Source organism: Gossypium hirsutum, chromosome D11 (genome assembly GCF_007990345.1).
Source record: "Gossypium hirsutum isolate 1008001.06 chromosome D11, Gossypium_hirsutum_v2.1, whole genome shotgun sequence".
Classification (NCBI taxonomy): domain Eukaryota; kingdom Viridiplantae; phylum Streptophyta; class Magnoliopsida; order Malvales; family Malvaceae; genus Gossypium; species Gossypium hirsutum.
This window is the reverse complement of record NC_053447.1, coordinates 64,922,903-64,941,822: the sequence shown is the minus strand read 5'-3', so window position 1 is coordinate 64,941,822 and position 18,920 is coordinate 64,922,903. Positions and strand designations below refer to the sequence as shown.

The 18,920-nt window shown below is 32.9% G+C and overlaps 2 protein-coding genes and 1 long non-coding RNA gene across 5 annotated transcripts; 2 read left to right on the top strand and 1 right to left on the bottom strand.

Annotated features, from left to right (window-relative positions):
* The first annotated feature begins 4,100 nt into the window (after positions 1-4,100).
* On the top strand, positions 4,101-8,176 carry LOC107889390 (probable ubiquitin-conjugating enzyme E2 26). Of its 3 annotated transcripts, none has more exons than XM_016813795.2 (8): positions 4,101-4,141; positions 4,289-4,402; positions 5,369-5,509; positions 5,633-6,559; positions 6,664-6,727; positions 6,990-7,129; positions 7,231-7,542; positions 7,662-8,176. In XM_016813795.2, exons 2-8 carry the CDS (start codon positions 4,337-4,339, stop codon positions 7,962-7,964), a joined length of 1,953 nt encoding a protein of 650 aa, XP_016669284.2. In that variant the 5' UTR covers positions 4,101-4,141; positions 4,289-4,336; the 3' UTR covers positions 7,965-8,176. The 3 variants fall into 3 exon arrangements, with proteins under 3 accessions (XP_016669284.2, XP_016669283.2, XP_040960797.1); XM_016813794.2 differs by having other exon boundaries at positions 5,369-5,560; XM_041104863.1 differs by lacking the exon at positions 4,101-4,141 and having other exon boundaries at positions 4,198-4,402; positions 5,369-5,437.
* Positions 8,177-8,790: 614 nt separating this feature from the next.
* Positions 8,791-11,580, top strand: LOC107890092 (uncharacterized). Its single transcript, XM_016814604.2, has one exon. It carries the CDS (start codon positions 8,791-8,793, stop codon positions 11,578-11,580), a length of 2,790 nt encoding a protein of 929 aa, XP_016670093.2.
* A 669-nt stretch (positions 11,581-12,249) lies between these two features.
* Positions 12,250-14,384, bottom strand: LOC121223433 (uncharacterized). Its single transcript, XR_005920782.1, has 5 exons — positions 14,121-14,384; positions 13,333-13,840; positions 13,193-13,241; positions 12,863-13,102; positions 12,250-12,778 (listed from the first exon to the last, which is right to left on the bottom strand). It is a non-coding gene; the product is annotated as an uncharacterized lncRNA (long non-coding RNA).
* Positions 14,385-18,920: the final 4,536 nt, after the last annotated feature.

Here is an 18,920-nt window from a genome sequence, read left to right as displayed (position 1 = left end):
CGAGTTAACGAATCCTATTATTGATACTCAATGTTGCGTTTACATGGATCGATTATTTAACTAGTAGACGAAGTACGAGATTATTTAACTACATAAACAATACAATTGTTTTGTCTTTTAATTTAATGGGTCAACGTTTATCAAAATAACGTAGTTTTGCCTTTCAACTTAATGGTTTTGACTTTTAACTTTTAAAAAAGTAAACATTTATCAAAACGACATAGTTTTGGCTTTTCTTATTCAGATTTTCGGATAACTCGAATTGTGTAATTCATATTCAAGTTAAACCGAAAAACTTAATTTTTTATTCGAGTTGATCTGAATAACTTGATTAACTCAAATAACTCGAACTATTTAATTCAAAATTAAATTTTTTATCGAGTTTTTCGAATCGATTTGGATTTTGCTCACCCCTATTAGGTACACATGGTCAGTTACTTACTCAGAATCGAGGTAAGTCACACCATGAGCGTTACAAGTGAATAAATCCATAAACAAACCCAATATAAATTCTACTATTGCTATTAGGTACACATGGTCAGTTACTTACTCAGCATCGAGGTAAGTCACACCATGAGCGCTACAAGTGAATAAATCCATAAACAAATCCAATATAAATTCTACTATTGGGTCCAGTCCAATGTATTTTCAATTTAGACAATCATATCTAGGTCTTTATTTATAGGAGTCAACTTCTTCGATACTCATGATAAAGTATCTCCCCAATTGGATTTATAGACAAAATCATAGTCCCTATAAATCTATTTCTCATTTTGATTCTCATGGATTACTAATATAAGTTGTCTTCTCTCATCATAATCCTACCATATAATGCAACTTAAAAATATTCATTGTGAATAATTAATTATGTCACAAAATTTAGCATAAAATTTAAAGATGGTCTCATAATCAAACATTTGTAAAGATTCAAACCTAGTGGTAAGCATATGAAATTTTGATAACTTGACTCTAGGAATTCCTTCATAGGTGGTTTAAAGATATTCCATACTATACGAGCCAAAATATATATTTGAAGTCCTTCTAAATTCATGTTGCTTTACCCTATTGAAATAGCATACAATGCTTTAGACTATATTTTTTTGAGTGTAATGTGGCTCTCATCCAATTAGAATTGATCATCATGCTTTCTCACCGGTAGATTTTAGAAGATTCCTTATTTTTGCTTTCCAACAATTATAATTAGATCCATCCAAGAGTGATAGACGTACAATCAAACCACTTTCCTTCAAACATTTCATTGCACGGCTATCAGATGTGAGATCTCATAAAATACTTTATGTGTATGGCTTTGATACCAATTGAAAATGTAAGATCTCATAAAATGCTTTATGTGTATGGCTTTGATACCAATTGAAAATGCAACATTATAGAGAGTACGTTGTGTCAAAAATTATAGGTACATTGAATGGCACACAAATACAAAAAGAATGAAAATTCTAAATATAGGAAGTTGTTTATGTAGTTTAGTTTTAATCTAATCTACATTTTCAAGGCTTTGTCTAGAGAAGAATTCCATTACTAAATCTCATGCTACAAGAATTGATTTAAGCTAATCTATCCTAATCCTCGGATAATTACAGCCTCATCAAAGTACATTTAGTATAAACTCATCCTCGCTACAAATAACTCTTTCTACCGAAAGTAGAAAGCAAATCACTTAAAGTGAATAAAACACATAAAATGCTCGAACTCAATTGTTGTGCTTCTAGATTTCTCTCAATCTGAAGACTACATTGCTTATTTACAGGCTTACAAGACTTCAGCTCCAAACAAGAAATAAATGAGATGAACATATTATTTCGTTCTTGATTTTTACCATATTGATTATCAATAAGATACCCTTGAATTGTCACCAAAATAATTTTCAATTAATCACAAATTTAATTATCACCAAATACTCTTCAAATAATGTTTAGCCGAAAAATTCTCTATCTTATTAGCCATGACACTTTTTATATGCTTATCATAATCCATCAGAGTAGGTTTGACCAGTTAGGACTGTGTGCATTGAAGCCTTTACTTTCCTCGAATTACATCATGAGAATTATCAGATAAATCATCATTGTAATGTTGCTGTCAACTAAACTGAATGATATACCATGCCAGAATTGCCAACCTTTCAAAGCAGCGCAAATCTGCCTTATACGTATGGAAAGAGATGTGCCAACATATGCAACCCTGCCGCAGCCTGTGCTTAAACACATTTCATTTGTGAATATTTTGAGTGAATTTAGACAAAATATTAAATCTATTAAACAAGTTTAAAGAAAACATGAAACACTTCAACATTTAACTTAAAAGCTTGTCTGAAATTATATAATCATATACAGGGAGAGATTCACTTGCAATGATATAAAATTAAAGTGATTTTACACATTTCCTTTTAACTTTTTATACGATCAATATTTTAAAAATTCAACCGTTAAAATTATGAAGATATTTATACTTGACATGCATGTAAAATTTTGAGTCGATTTGATATCTTTTATCAGATTGATCTAAAATATTGTCTATATTAATATATATTTAACTATTGAAAGTTTTTCTCATAAAATGGGTAGTTAGAAATTTTTATTTTATGTCAAACTTGATATACATGATCTACATAAATGAAGCATGAAATTTAATGGTTAGATTGTTAAAATATTAATCGTATAAAAATTACGAAAATGTATAAAACCACTTTAATTTTATACTGATGTAAATGGATCCTTCTCATCATATATTATTTTTATTATTTGTATACATTATATTATTAATCTTGTTTAACTCTGATATGATTTAACATTTTGTTTTCAGATAACTATCAAATTAATATTACAAATTTGAGAAAAAAAAAGCTTAAAATAGTATGAATAAATCTAAAACCACTTACATCAATCATGAAAATGAAGTAAAATTTAATTTAAACCATATCTAAAATATAAATAAATTAGTTTTCAAATTAGGATTCTTGGCATCAATAAGTAACCCTCCAAATAGGCAAATAATCTCATTGTTATGATACAATAGTTTTCAAAGCATATATGCATGTTGATATCAACTTTTATGAAATTTACTATTGGTTGGAAGCCAAGCACCTGAGATGTTTTCAACCATTTTATATCAGTTGAGTTCAATTTTGTGGATATGGATTTAAGAAATTTGAGCATGGAAATGGGGGAGATGGGCAAGCAACTAGGGTTTTCTATGTTGAGATTTGAGAGTGAGGTTTTCAATCTCTTATTTCATTGTATAAATATATATGTTTGAACAATTATAAATGGTAAAATCAAACAATATGACAATAACAGATAATAAAATTCGAAAGTTCACATGTATAATTGTACATAGTAAATTTTGAATCTTAGTATTTAGGACCCAAGATTTCTGCCTTTACTAACAACGCTATGACCTCATTAACATATTATAATTATTTGTAAATGTCAATCGTAATTTCATCTATACTATATATAAAATATTTGATTAAGTTGGTGTCTAGTCATCTGTCTTGTTTTGATACAATGCCTATAATTAACTATAACCCATCTCCAATTCTTAAATAGAAGGAGAACTCGCTTTAGTACATTCAAATTCACGTCCTCCTACATTGGCTATAATATCAATACCAATTGAGCGAAGACTCATTCTACATAATCTAGTTTTAATTATTCTTTTAACTTCAATTCCTGATTTTACTATAGGGGGGATTATGTTTTTACAAGGTTAGTTTAATTTGATGTTTATCTTATCTTTTGATGGTAAAGAAACAGTAAAAGCAATTACAATAAAAAAAATAAAGACAAAATTTCGATTCAACACTGAAATTAGGACCATCTCAACTATTGGTACCAACAACCAGTATCTTGGCCAAGTCAATCTTTAATATAATAAATTTGTTCTAGTTTAATGTTAATTTGTTTTGAATTTTTTACTTAATTCTAATTGGATAGTTTTTTAATTTGACTTAAGACTCAAACTCACGTGACACGTCATTCAAAAAATAAGCTTACGTGACACATAAGAACATTCAGTCCCAAAATGGTAACCAAAGGAAGGAGCTGATTATATATTAGCTAGGCGCTAAGCCGTAATGTCTCTTTAAGAAGGTAAAGGGATATAATCACTGAGAAGGGAGCAGGTAAGAAGCCGCCGTCGGCGCCGTCGACTCGGCTAACAAATTATAATTAATTCTTAATTTTTTATTTTGTTTTTTTCATTAATTAAAAAAGCATTTCTATGATGATTTTCTCCTGCACTTTCTTTCATTTTCTCACTGTCCAAACAGGTTGGACACGGCTGCTTCTTTTTTTTGTCTCTGAATTCCAGTTCCTTAATGGACCCCGAAGTGATCAAGATTCCTCCTCCGATTCCTCTCTCTGTTAAGTCTAAAAATAAACAGGTCACCCCAAGCAAACTCGTCTGTTTTTCATTTTTAATTTCGCCCCCATTTTTTTAACTTCATTCTATAAATTTTTTTTTGAATTTTGAATTCGAATTGACACAGTGATCGCTTCGTTTGTTACTTTTGTTATTGGAATTTTGTTTGATCGGTTCATTTTCAACTTTTGATTGATTTTATTTTTGTTTTGGATCCTTTTTTTAGTATTTACAGTGAAAACTTATGAGTTCACTTGTTTATCACTTAAGCCATACCCATTGGTATGTAAAACTACTGGAAATTTAATTTCGTTTTAACGTGGAATTTTGTGGATTAGTTTCTCTTTGTTGGTGGGGGTTATAGAATGACCACATTTGTAGGAGTATTATATGTTCTTTTAATAACCAGAAGACGATAATCAACATAGATGTATACTAGAGTAGATGTTTGAAGTCAATATAATTGGCTTCAAGCTCATTTGTTAATGCTCAATTGTGGATTGGTATATAATCAGGCAGCTTCTTAGGGCTTCTTTACATTTTTAGTTTCAGCTAACCGAGATCAATCAATAATAAAATTCTGAAGATGGTATTTAATTAGGTACGAATTAAGTTCTGATACTGATAATGTATGTAAGTGGTATGTGCATTATCTTGGTTGATTGTGTAATGAGCTTAATGTTGAATATGATCTTATGCCTTTATCTGAAAGTGGGAAAAAGAGCAAACCAGGTGGTTATTTTATCATGAAGCATTGACATAGATTGTATAAAATTTTGGAAAAGCATTCCTGTTGATGACTCTATTATTTCAAGGTTAAGGTTGACTTTGATATAAATTAACTTTTGTAGATAAACAAAACCACAAATCTAGCTATTCAGCACAAAGAAACATCTAACATATTATACAAAAAGAGTCTTCCTCATCTTTGAGAAATATCTTCTGTATCTCAGGGTTACTAAAACCTTTCTGTTTCATATCTTGGCAGGTTGCTACTCATGAAGTAATTGATGTTCATAACAATGAAGATTCAACCGACACAATGATCCTTGATGAGGTAGTTGATATAAGGAGCAAAGGGAAGGCTATAAAAAGTAGCTCTGGTGTTTGCCCTGTTATTAAAGCTGAAGTATGTGAAAGATTGAATTGTTCTTGCAGTTGTTGCTGTTTATCGTGCCTGGTATTAAATTTAATGATGCACATTTGGACTTCTCATTTTGTTATTTACTTTTTCCCTAATTTTTCTCTACAGGATTTTGTGGCTAAATCTCTTGGTTTGATAAACAAGGTTACACCTCCTAAGCATTCTATCCAAGGATCACAAAATATATCTAACCTTGATTGCAATTTGGCCTCTAGTGATGAGCTTTTTTATACAAATTACTTGAATGATTTCATGGATGCTGGTAAGTATGCCATGTTGCAAGAACATTTTGATGGTGTTGAGCTTCCTGCTGGAGAAGATACATCCATCCCATGGTTTGAAAATATGACCATTGAGGTTCCTGATGGATTAGAGGCATCCATCCCATGGTTTGAAAATATTTCAGAGAGTAAAAAGAAAACTTCTCATGGAACCATCTCATTGACTACTAATGCAAATGACAATTTACATTTCTTGTGGTTACAAGATCCTGCTCATATCAATATGAATGCAGCTTCAGTTAGTAATTCAAGTTCCCTTACCCCGGATGATCCTTTGAGTCATTCTCCTGGTGTAGCAAATCTATCTTCACCTTCGTTATTTTCTCAAATTCTTCAAAGTCAGAACTCTGCTACTTCACAAACTATATCTAGTATTCAAGATCTTCCAGTTGTGCATCTGCCTGATTTAACTAATGGTAATAATGCGAGTCACCACATAGAAATGATATTATCTCATGCAATCATGTCCCCTGTAGATGCACCAAATCACACTGTGGTTGCAGAACCACCCTCACCTTTTTGGTTACCCGTGGCGACTCCGGAACAATTTTTCAATAAGCATAGTATCTATTCAAATTTTCCTGATTTAGTTCATGGCGCATATATAACTCCTGAAGAAGTGGCAGACATCAGAAATCAGAAAAATGTAGATGAAGAAGCTATCCTCAGTAAGCTCCAATTTTTTAAACAGTTTGATACTGTTGAAGATTTTTCAGATCATCACTATGCTTCCAGTGGTGCTTCAACAAAGCAGGTGACTAGCTTTTCTAGATATACTCGGGTCTACCGTTTCTCTATTTTTATATTCTTAATTTTTCATCCGATAAACTTGGTTTCTGTTTATTCTATTTTTGACAGCCACCGAAGAATTGGTCAAAGAAGATTCAGGAGGAGTGGAAAATACTTGAGAAGGATTTGCCAGGTGAGTTTTAGCATTACATTCTTCTCTGGGAGAATTTTCATTTGATTTCTTATTATTTCTTTTCTCAATCCTGTTTCAATAAATCTGTGGTTTAGTAATCCTGCAAACTTGGATTGTGACTCAAAATGCATATTAAGTTTTCGATGCAAAATTAAACAGTTCAGACCTTTGACTGTGATTTTAACAATTTTCTATTCTGCTGATGAAATGTATAAATAATTCTTTGTTTTCTTATTTTATCTTATTTTTATTGTTTCAACAGATACTATTTTTGTTAGGGTTTATGAATCAAGAATGGATCTCCTAAGGGCTGTAATTATTGGAGCAGAGGGCACTCCTTACCATGATGGTCTCTTCTTCTTTGATGTTTTCTTCCCTGCTAGCTATCCTAAAGAACCACCAGTATGTAATTGAGGGTTATGATTTTGAAATATTAACTTGCATCTTAATATGATATCTGGTGTACGTGTTTGGTCCGATGACTAGGAAATTGCTTGTTTCAGCATGTTTACTATCACTCTGGCGGACTTCGACTCAACCCAAATTTGTATGACTGTGGGAAAGTTTGCCTTAGTCTTCTTAATACCTGGTCTGGTAAAAAGAACGAGAGATGGATACCTGGCATGTCAACTATGCTCCAAGTTCTGGTATCTATTCAAGCTCTAATCTTGAATCAGAAGCCTTACTTTAATGAGCCAGGTTGGGAACGTCTTAGTGGCACACCAAAAGGTGAATTAATGTCCAGGCAATACAATGAAGAGACATTTATCTTGTCACTGAAGACAATGATCTATTCAATGAGGAGGCCTCCAAAGGTAAGCTGAAAGAATTATTGATATCAATTTCAACGACAACATATGGGAGTTGGAATGTAATTAATTACCCTTGCCTCTCTTTGGCTTAAAATTCTTATGAAAATCCTGTTTGGCTGCAGCATTTTGAGGACTTTGTTGTCGGCCATTTCTACACGTGTGCTCATGATATTCTTGTGGCATGCAAAGCATATATGGATGGGGCTCAGGTAGGTTGCCCGGTAAAAGGTGGTATCCAAGATGTCGAAGAAGGTGAGAAGAGTTGCTCACCGAAGTTTAAGGTCTCCATGGCTGGATGCGTAAATATGCTTGTGAAAGAATTTACGGTTTTGGGAGTCAAGGATTGTGAGAAATTCCTTGTTGCCCCTGAATCTCGAAATAATGGAGTTGATAGGATGCCCATGGCTGCTGCAAATATGAACTAGCTTTTGAAACCAAAAATTCTGAAAACTTGGCCAGAATGGTTTTTATTTATAAATTTTGCACAGAAGTTTAATTGATTTGTTATCAAGTAGTTGAGGAATGTAACTTCTGCTTTCATTCATAGGCCGCTTAGAGATAGTTTTGACATTGTACATTGATGTATATAACGATGGGATTACGCACTAAATATACTGTCAAATAATCTTTTTTTTTTTGTTAAAGATTAAAATATGAATAAAATTAAATAGAAACTAAATATGTAAATAAATATTGGATTTAGATATTTGAACCTGTTATTTTGAAAATTGAATGGATTTGATACTCTCTGAACCAAAATCAATGCAGATTTCTCAATCCTTCTAAAGTTTTCATGATATATCTTTAGAAAAACAAATATTTTATTACCATTTCATATGTAGTTTTTGGATCAATGCTTTCACATTGTTGGCTTATCTTTTGCAGGTTTCTGTAAAAACCAAAGTGGAAGGAGTTTGTATCGAAGTTTACCTTGATCTTCATGCTGTCTTTATGTGTGCCGAAAGTAATCCGTATTCGACATTTGTGTTAGACACTTTGTTCAGATATGAATACGTATTGACATTTGTTTGAGTTTGGATATCATACAAATATGATGAGAATAAAGGAGTTTTTTTTTTTGGGGGGGTTTTGTTTTGAATGCAAGATGGGGCGGACTGCTCCATGCAAAAATTCCAGTTCTGCCGGCAAAATACTTAATAGGACAGATTCAATCACTTAAAGACAATTTTCAAGAACAAATCAGAGCTTCACAATAGCATAGCTGATTGTTTCTTCATCTTTGATGCTACAATGTCTATGAAACCTTCAATAATGATACAGATTTGTAAGCTCACAGTCTTCTTTTTGTTCATTAGTTTTTCTGCAAAATCTGTGTCATTTGCTGAGATTGTATTTGAAGAATCCAATGATGATGAGAGTAAAGCTTTCCAATCTGCCATGACTGAAGTGAATGTATACAGTGAGAGTGAAAGTGAAGTCGCTTACTCTGATTACTGCTCTTCAGTTGTTCCTGAATCAGTCACCAACTCTAAAGCTTACACCGAGAGTTTTGGAGCATTTAATGGATATGAAACTGGTTATTACATTGGTGGAAATGGAATTCTCAACCCAAAGATCAACACAATCTCGAATTCCTTCTCATTTGAAACCAGACATGTGTCTAAAACTGTTGCAGATGGTGTGTGGAAGATTGAGGGAAGCTTGATGTTCTACGAATCATATCATCCAATACCAAGTCCATTTCATTTGAAACTCCATGGATTCTGGTCTGAATTTTCTGGGAATCTCTGTATGGTTGGAACCGGTTCTGCTTACTCCAAACATGGTAATCTGCTAACTCCTGCAGCAGTTTTCAGGCTTAGAAATCTCAGGGATTCGAGTAACATCACTACTTTGATTACTGGAACATTAGAGAGTCTAAGTTCTAGTGATGGGGTGAGCTACTTTGAATCCATTTCTGTAGTCATGTTTCCTTTGTTGAATTATGAGTACACTTTTGACTTCAGAGAGTTTACACATCAGTTTTCTGGTGAAAGAGATGGCCTGAAGAATTTGGCATTCAATGAACTTCCAAGTAGAAGATTTTGTTCAATGATAATGGGCCATGTAAATGAATTTAAGCTGCAGTACGCAAGGGACTGCAGTTCTGGAAAGCAAACTTGCCTTCCATTTGTTCGGTTGAATGGCTATTTGCCTCATATTCTGTCATTTTCAAGCATTAGGTGTTCAGAGGTTGAAAGGAGAATTCGGGTTTTGATAGAATTTAGAAACACTAGCCATGTCCGAAAATACCCTTCTTTCAATCCCAACACAACATTGATTGGAGAAGGAACATGGGATGATAGGGAAAACCAGCTATTCGTTCTTGTTTGTCGGTTTTTAGACATTGGAGAATCTTGGTCTAACGCTCATGTTGGTGATTGCACAACAAGGTTGAGCTTTAGATTCCCAGCAATCTTGTCTATCAGAGAGACTAGCAGTGCAATGGGGCAAATATGGACCACAAAAACCGCAAATGATTCTGGTTACTTTGATAGGACTATATTCCGAAGTACCGGGAACCATATGGTGGGAGTTCCTGGTTTGAAGTATGAATACACCGAATTTAACAGAGTAAAAAATCTATGCCTGAGAAAGGTGCAGCTGCTCCGGAACAAGGGACAAAGTTACCCAAGTGGCCATTCCACAGACTTGAAATTTGACATGTTGGTTAAAAGTTCAGAGAATAGAAGTGGATGGGGTTCTGCGGATCCTCTCGCCATCGGCGATCAGTTATACAAGCCTTATTTGTTTCTGATGGATCTTCCTGGCACCATGCTGGAAAGACCAGTGCCTGCAAGGCTTATGAATGTTAGCTATGAAGTGAGCATCACATTGCAAACTCCTATAGATGTAGCTAATGGAGTTTTATTTTCTTACATTGAAGAGAAAGTGGAGATTAGAGCTGAAGGGATTTATGATTCTGAAACTGGAAAGTTGTGTATGGTTGGTTGCAGAAAGTTGGGATTTGATAACCAAGTGTTCGAAAATGCTTCTGTGGACTGTGAAATTCTTTTGAACTTTGAGTTTTCTCCATTAAAACCAAATCAAATTGGAGGATATATCACGGGAAGCATTGAAAGCACCCGGACAAGTCCTGATCTTCTTAAATTTGATCGTCTAGAGGTGTATTCTACTATCTACAAGACCGATCAACGAAAAAGTTCGATTTGGACAACGGATCATCAGAGTACAAAGGTTCTATTATCTAACACACTAATGTGCATCTTTGTAGGATTGCAGCTTTATTATGTGCAGAATAACCCAAACGTACTCCCTTCCATTTCACTTGTTATGCTTGTGATTCTTACCTTGGGCCACATGGTTCCTCTTGCACTAGACTATGAAACCTTGCGCTCCAACAAGCAACATTGGAACATGGTTTCGCCGCACAATGGTGGATTGATTGAATTAAATGAAGTGATTGTGACGGTAGTTATGGTGGTTGCTTTCTTACTACTACTTCGCCTTCTCCAATTAACAGCCTCAGCTAGATCACGTGACAGAAACCGGAAGTCCTTGCTGTTTGCGGAAGAAATGACCCTAATTGTGATTGCATGTCTATATGCTGCTGGGGCCAAATTTACACTGCTTGTTGCCATGGAGAAGCGTAGACTGGATGTTGCATTGCTTTACTTTTCATCCGTCGAATCCTGGTATCATTCCATCTACAATGACTTCAAATCATATGCAGGTTTAATCTTGGACGGCTTTCTTTTGCCTCAGATACTTCTCAACATGTTCTCAAAATCCAAACAGAAGGCACTCAGTTGTTCATTCTATATCGGGACCACTTTTGTTCGATTGCTGCCACATGCATATGATCTTTATTGCAATCTCAACTCTATTTATTACAGCATGTTACAAGTTTCCGTGAGTCCTGTCCAGTGTTTTGTCTCCGCTGCTTGGGATGTTACAATATTTTGGGGGCTCCTCCTGCTTGCTGCTATCATTTACTTGCAGCAAAAGTTTGATGGTCATTGCATTCTTCCATCCAGACTTAGACAGCTGGAATCATATTCTGAGGAGTTCCATTCGTAACCGAATCGTGAAGTCTGAGAGAAACTGGGTGCGGCTCTCTTCCCTTACTTCTCAATACATTATTGATTACTATTTTCAAGTCAGAATTTAACTCTTAACGAGTGATTCATAGGTGTGAATGGTAAATAATGAATGTGTAGAAAGGTAATGGAATGGATCTTAACTCATCCTGAATAATAGTGTTTCCTAATTACTGTTTTGAAATAATTTTGAAGTGGAAAAGAAAGGAAAGATCTATGAATTTGTAATACATGCTGTTGTATTTTTATTTCCCGTGGAGTATAGGATAGACCCACCCCACACCTTGGGGAAGGAACAAAGCCAAATAATATCCATTGAGAAATTGGCTACCCATTCGTGAAGAATTGCCTGGTATTTGCAATGAGATGTATTTAATATTTGTTATATGTTATTCTTATTTTTTTTAAAAGAATATATTATTATTATATACCCATAACATCTTATATTATTGACATAATGATAAATTTAACCCTCAACGTTTACATTTTCTGTCAATTTGACTTTTATTCTTTTCTTGAGTTAAATTTAGTCTTTAGTATTTCAAAAAAGAGTCAAATTGGTTTTTTAATGAAAACAATGACTAAAATATTATTTTTTTAAACATTGTTGGCATTGCAATTCACATGAGAGTTCATGTGCATATCATGCTAACATAATATAATTTATTTTATATATAATGTTAAAAAATAATTCAAAAACTATAAAAAAAATCAAAATTAAAATTAAAAGAAACGTAAAAATTTTGTGAATTCGTTTTGGTTGCGGCCCTTCATCCATCTCCTCGTAGATATTACGTTTTCGCTTTATTGCCTATTGATCCCGCATCAGCAGAGTATTGCTGGATATCTTCAAAATTCGCACAACACTGACTACTATGCAGCTCTTGTATTTGTTCCAGCTCTTCCAAATCTCTCTCATACACTAATCTAGCACCACACTTCTTCACCTTAACACTGGCTATGTAAATCCCTACTTCGAAAGACAACTCAAGTTCCTGATCTAAGCAATCTGTTGGCCATAAATTATCGGTTTCACATCCACCACATTTGTGTTTCAAGGAAATCAGATACAACTCGTCACGTGAGAAATAACGAATGAAAACGTGGTCCTTCATTACGGGATGTTTATCAGGCGGTAAAGCACAGATACCCCACTTGGCCTCTCGAGGATTTCTACCCTGAAAATTAGATTGAGTGTGAGTTTGGATAGGCGGTGGGGTTAGCGATATAATAGCGTGAGACAAAAAGTAAACTAAACGCACCGCACAGCACCCAATCGCCCATCCAAACCCACATTGAGTCTGCACACGAGTTCCTCAGCCCTTGAAGCATCATCACTGACAAAAACGCAGCACGAAACAACTCCCATCCATTGACTATCATTCAAACTTCCAGAGGCAAATCTATCTTAATCGAAGAGTCACCTCTTTGTTGACTAAACCATTCGGGTTTTTAGTTCCAGAGATAATAATATCAAATACATCTCTTGAATTTCCAAATACCTCCAAAATAAAACTCTAGTTGTTAATTGTTTGGTAACTAACACCATGAATAAATATGAGACTGTAAAAGAAACAAAGATATTAACGAACCTTTAGATGGTTTTTCAGCAATGTTAAGGCATCGATGTTCTCAGCCAATCTGTAGCAGTAAATACCATTAAACTTAGACCAATGGATCGAATTGTATACTTTTGATGGATTTGCAACTAATTCAAGTGAAGTACAACCACCTGTCCACACAGATCGTATACTTGTTAGAAGTTCAGGCAACGGTTTAAGCTCCTTGCAATTCGAGAATCAAAGAACTTCAAGATTGGAAAGACGAGTAAGAGAAGAAGGTATGCTGATGAAGTTGTTATCACTAAGATCAAGTTCTTCTAATGAATATAGACAACAAATATCACTAGGAATATCGAAAAGATTGCAGTCCCTTAGATTCAGCTCTTTTAATGAACTCAAACCTAACTGTAATTGGCCCAATTAAAACTAAAATTTAAAAGACCAATTACAAACCCAATAAAATAGCAGGCCTAAACCTAAAACCCAAATCAACCCAAACCCAACTAAACCAAATACCCACTAGCCCAATATAACCCTAGCCCAAAACACTTTCAGAAAAAGAAAACAAAAAACTCTAAGCCACCGCGCGCCTAACAGCAACCAAGTTCATTGCCGTCGCCACCCCTTGCGCGCCGTACCTCCACGTGTGCCGCTACGTCACTGTACTTGCAAAATAGCCTAGAAGAATCTAAAAGTAAAAAAAAAATAGGAGGAAAAATAGTTTGTAAAATATGATTTTTGGGGCTATAAAAACCCAGTTTATGTATAATAAAAGGGGGGACGAAAAGATTCAAAGAAATACAAAAAATCAGAGAGCAAATCAGCAAAGGTTTCTTTCTTTTTCTTATTTTTCTTTCTGTTTTTCTCTTCGAAATTGCTTATATATATTTATATAAAGATATTTGTTTTATTTTTAATATATGTATTAAAATAGAGTAAAAAAAAAGAAAAAACTAACCTGGGAAGGGTTCGACCGCCGCGCACAGCGGTCGTTGGCAGCGGACGACGACAGTTCGATGAGTGGATCTGTGGCCAGAGAAGGAAGCCTAGCAGATAAAAGAGCCCTCTCTTTTTTGTTTTTTTAAACAAAACAGCAAAAATGAAGGTTTAAAGTTTTTTTTTCTCTTTTATATGTCCATGACGTCGTTTGGGGCCTGTTTCAGTGGCCTCAAGACGGTGCCGTTTTGGCACTGATCCGTGCAGTGACCCGACCCGAGGGAAGGATCCGCGCGTTTTGTCACAAGGGTCAATTTGCGCATTTGGTCCTCCCTCTTTTGTGGCATGATCAAATCAATTTTTTTTATTTTTTTAAATTTCGCTCTGCATTTTGTTCGTGTTTCATTTCGGCCCAGGTTGAAACGCTGTGTTTTGGAGGGACGAGGATTATTTCACACTTAGTCCCCCAAGTTATTCGCGCATTACATTTGGCCCCTTTGCTTTATTTTATTTTCATTTTTTTTTCCTTCAATTTTGTTGTTAATTTAATTTAATCCTTACCTATTTAATATGCTTGATTTTTTTATTTATTTATTTTTAAAAAAAATTATTTGATTATTCTGTTTTAAATATATTTAATTTTACATCTAGCATTATTTTATGTTTAAGCTTAATATATTTTTAAAATTATCATCAATATTATTTTAATTTATAATATATTATTATTTTAAATTTATCATAAACATATTTTAAATTTATCATGTATTTTTTTATTTAAATTCATCATGTATTATTATTTTAAAATTTATCGTCTATGATTATTCAGATTTATTGTGTATTTATTTTATATATTTCCTATGTAAATTCACTATAATTTATACACATTTTTATGGTTTTATTTTACAATATATTTTTAAAATTCACTTTTATATATTTCTATGTTTTAAAAATTTATAGGATAATACCCTTAGACTTTATTATTTTATATATACATACATAATACTAAATTATTTTTAGTCTATACTGTTGATTTCATATTATTTTAGCTATTACGTTTAAATTCTCTTTTAAATATGTTTATATATCTTCTTTTAAATCTATATATATATATAATTTATTTCTTTTAAACCCTATTTTATTATATACTTTGTTTATCTCAACTTTTTATATATGTTATTATATGCGTACATTATTATTTATATTAAGTTTTCATGTATTGTTTATTTAGATTAATATATATATTATCTTGTATACTACTTATTTGGATCTTCTTCTTATGCAATATTTGCTTTAAAATTCATTTATACTACTTCATATAGTATTTATTTTTTAATTCTATTTTTTTAAAAACTATTCCAGGTTTTCATATTAATTACTTCTTTCTAAAATGTTTATACATATAATTTATTGTTTGTACATTGGTAATTCCAAATTTCTTCTTTTCCATGTTTTTTTGGTTATTTTAAAAACTTGTTACATTTTATTTGTGTTAATTTGCTTGGTATTTCTTTCAAAATTGGCTTTTAATTCATTAGCCTTCGAATATTAATTTTAGTATTTGCATAATATATGATATGAAACTATTGCTATTATGTGTATTTTAATTTGTTCTTTGTATTTTAACATTATTGTCATTCATCTGTATACTTTTATTTCCATGTATTATTGTGCCATGCTTGCAAATATATTCATGTTTCTTGTTATCGTATCGTGAATGAAATTCCAATGTAGATAATCGATATTAGTTGTTGCTTCTTTTTTCTTCAAACAAACTAAATAAATATATTTTAAGGCGTTTTATAATCACTCTTATTAGAAATCTTCTTAAAATAAAGCCATATTTTACGTTTCGAAGCTTCGAGAAATCGTACCCTAACTTATGGGGTTTCGATTTTCTCGTTAATCTAAAATGACCATTTTTTTAATTTTCAAAATATATGGTTCTTTTTAATAAGATTAAAAGCAAGTTATATGTCGTCTTTGGAACTTCGAGAAATCGTGCCCTAACTTACGGGGTTTCGATTTTCTTGTCTAACTAAAACGGCCAAACATTTAGTTTGAATACACAATAAAGATTTTTAAAGGTTAGCTTATGCTCAATAATTAAAGGTTAGCTTATGCTCGAGAATTTAAACGTTGCATTCTAACTTACGGGATACGGCATTTTGTTGCCTTGGGATGAGAAACCCTTTTACATTCGTTAAAATCTATCCAAGCATTGTTTTAAATATGGCACTAATAAAAAGGGGAAATCATTTTTAATCTCTTCGAAATTTTGACATTCGACTTTAAGACATTAAATAATCAATTCGGTACCAATTTTGGGGTTACGAGGGTGCTAATCCTTCCTTGTACGTAACTGACTCCCAAACCCGCTTTTTTCTGAAACTCGTAGACCCAAATCGTTCTAAGGTGATCTGATCACACCTCAATAAAAGATCGGTGGTGACTCCAATTTTCATTTTTTAAGTCGACAGAATTTTTATTTTCAAAAAGTGGTTTCGACACTAACAATGAAGGTAACGTCGAAGTCATGGAATTTATCCTTCCTCCTTGAATTGCCTTGCGGCCATTGAATGACAAAACTTAAAGATTTTTTTTAAATTGAGAAATAAAGGATGACGGTTTTCGTAAGGCTGTCTTACTGAAGTCAAGCTCTTCCAAAAACTCTAGATGCTGCAAATTCTCAGGAAAATATTCAACTTTATAACAACCAGAAAGATTAAGAGTTTTTAAACTTTTACACCCACCTATGCTCCTTGGGACACTCACAAGGTTTCTGCAATCATGTTAGAAAACAAACCGACTGATGGTCACTAGATTAACTATAAATACGATAAAGGAAAACGCACCTATTGAACAATAGTATAACTATGGTGAGTAAATATATCGTATCCACGAGGATTAAAAGTATGAGTAATTACCGTTTTCTTATTATCTAGCCAACAATTTGGAGTGATGTGTTTTAATCTAAAATTACTAAACTAATTTAACTAATAACACAACAGAGAATGAATCAAGGAAATAATCGAATATTAACCAATGAGATATACAATACCCAGGAAAAAATCCACCTAGACTTCACCTATTATTATGAATCTGAATTAAACGATTTATTCACTTGTGTCTTGATCTGTAGAAATCCCTAAATTATGTTAATATCTCTTTCGAGAGTAAGAACAACCGACTCTAGATTAATTAATTGAAATCTCTTTCTAATTAAAATTCCTATCGTCGCATTAATTCGATCTATGGGTTCCTTTATTAGATTTGATTCTAATTCGGTAGATTTATGTCATCCTATTTCTAGTACTGTATGCAACTCCACTCAATTATGCTAGATCTACTCTAAAACAGGGACTTTTGCTCCATTGAATTAAGCACATTAAATGTGAATTAATATCCCAAAATATTAAAACAAGAAATAAGCATACATAATTAAGAACAAGAATAAAATATTTATCGCGTAAAAGAAAAATCAAATAATAGGATTCATCATAGGTTTCATCTCCCCTAGGTATCTAGGAGATTAGTTCAAAATCCTGAATGAAAACATCCCAAAGTCAGAAAAATCACAAGACATAAAGAAACTCATAAAAACTTCAGAAGAAATCAAAAGGAGGTCTTCGATCTTGATGGAGATCCACTTTTAAGTTGATTCCAATTGTGTTCTTCGAATGTTTTCTTTGATCTTCTCTGATGGTTCCCTTAGGTCTTCTTCTAATGGGTATTTATAGACTTTAGAATACTTAGAAAACCTAAAAATTAGGTTTTTCCACGTCTTTGGGAAGCAGGGTGCGAAATCAACATGGGCTTATGTCCAACTTGTGTGGAAATGCCTAGGCCGTGTGGCTCTTGAAAACAACTTTATTTGTCCAATTTTGGCTCATTTTTCACTCCTTTCACTCCCAAATATTCTCTTAAGTATAGAAACATGAATTTAAAGGATTAGGAGCATCAAATTCAGTAATTTACATAATTAATCATCCAAAAACGCATTAAGAATAAGATTAAAATATGTTACTTTTATAGCTTATCATTGACTTTCAAAGTCGGCATAAAAATTGCAGCCAAAGAATTTCTATCCAAATTGACTTTCAACTTCATGGAAATGTGGCTTGAAATTGAATTGCAAAGTGCCCTGCAACTTTGCAAATTGGCCTGCACAAATGATAAAGCATTATCATACTAGAAGTTTTATGAAAAATCAAGAACAAAGGATAATGATGGCAACAACTTGAATAGTCTTAGATGGCAAGGCTTGATAAAGTTTAAGTCAGTTTCTTATGCTTATAAATATGTAAGTAGAGTCTTATGAAATTAAATTAAATGAGTGTGTGCTGAAAACGTTAGTGAGCTTGAGAAAAAAAGAAAAAGAAAAAGAAAGAAAAGTGTTGTGAGTTATAAAAAGGAAAAACTAGCAGCAACTAGTATAGAGAGAAAAAGAGTTTGTATTTGAGTTGTGTTTATTTGTGTGTAATAAAAAAATAGTATTTGAGTTATTTTTATTATGCTTCCAACAAGTGGTATCCGAGCTAGGTTCATGTCAATGTCACAATGGCAAACATGATTCAATCGTAAATCTTGAAATTAAAAAAGATAAATTATAATAATTAGAGCATCCAGATGAAGGCTTTGCTCGGTTCTCAAGATTGTTTGGATGTTGTCAAAGAAGGATATGTCGAGCCTGAAAATGTAGCTGCGGAGGTGGCTTTGACAAATGAAGAAAAAAGAGTATTGAAATAAGCTCGTAAAAAAGGATAAGAGAGCGTTGTTCTTTATTTTTCAATGTGTTGATGAATCAACGTTTGAAAAAATTGAG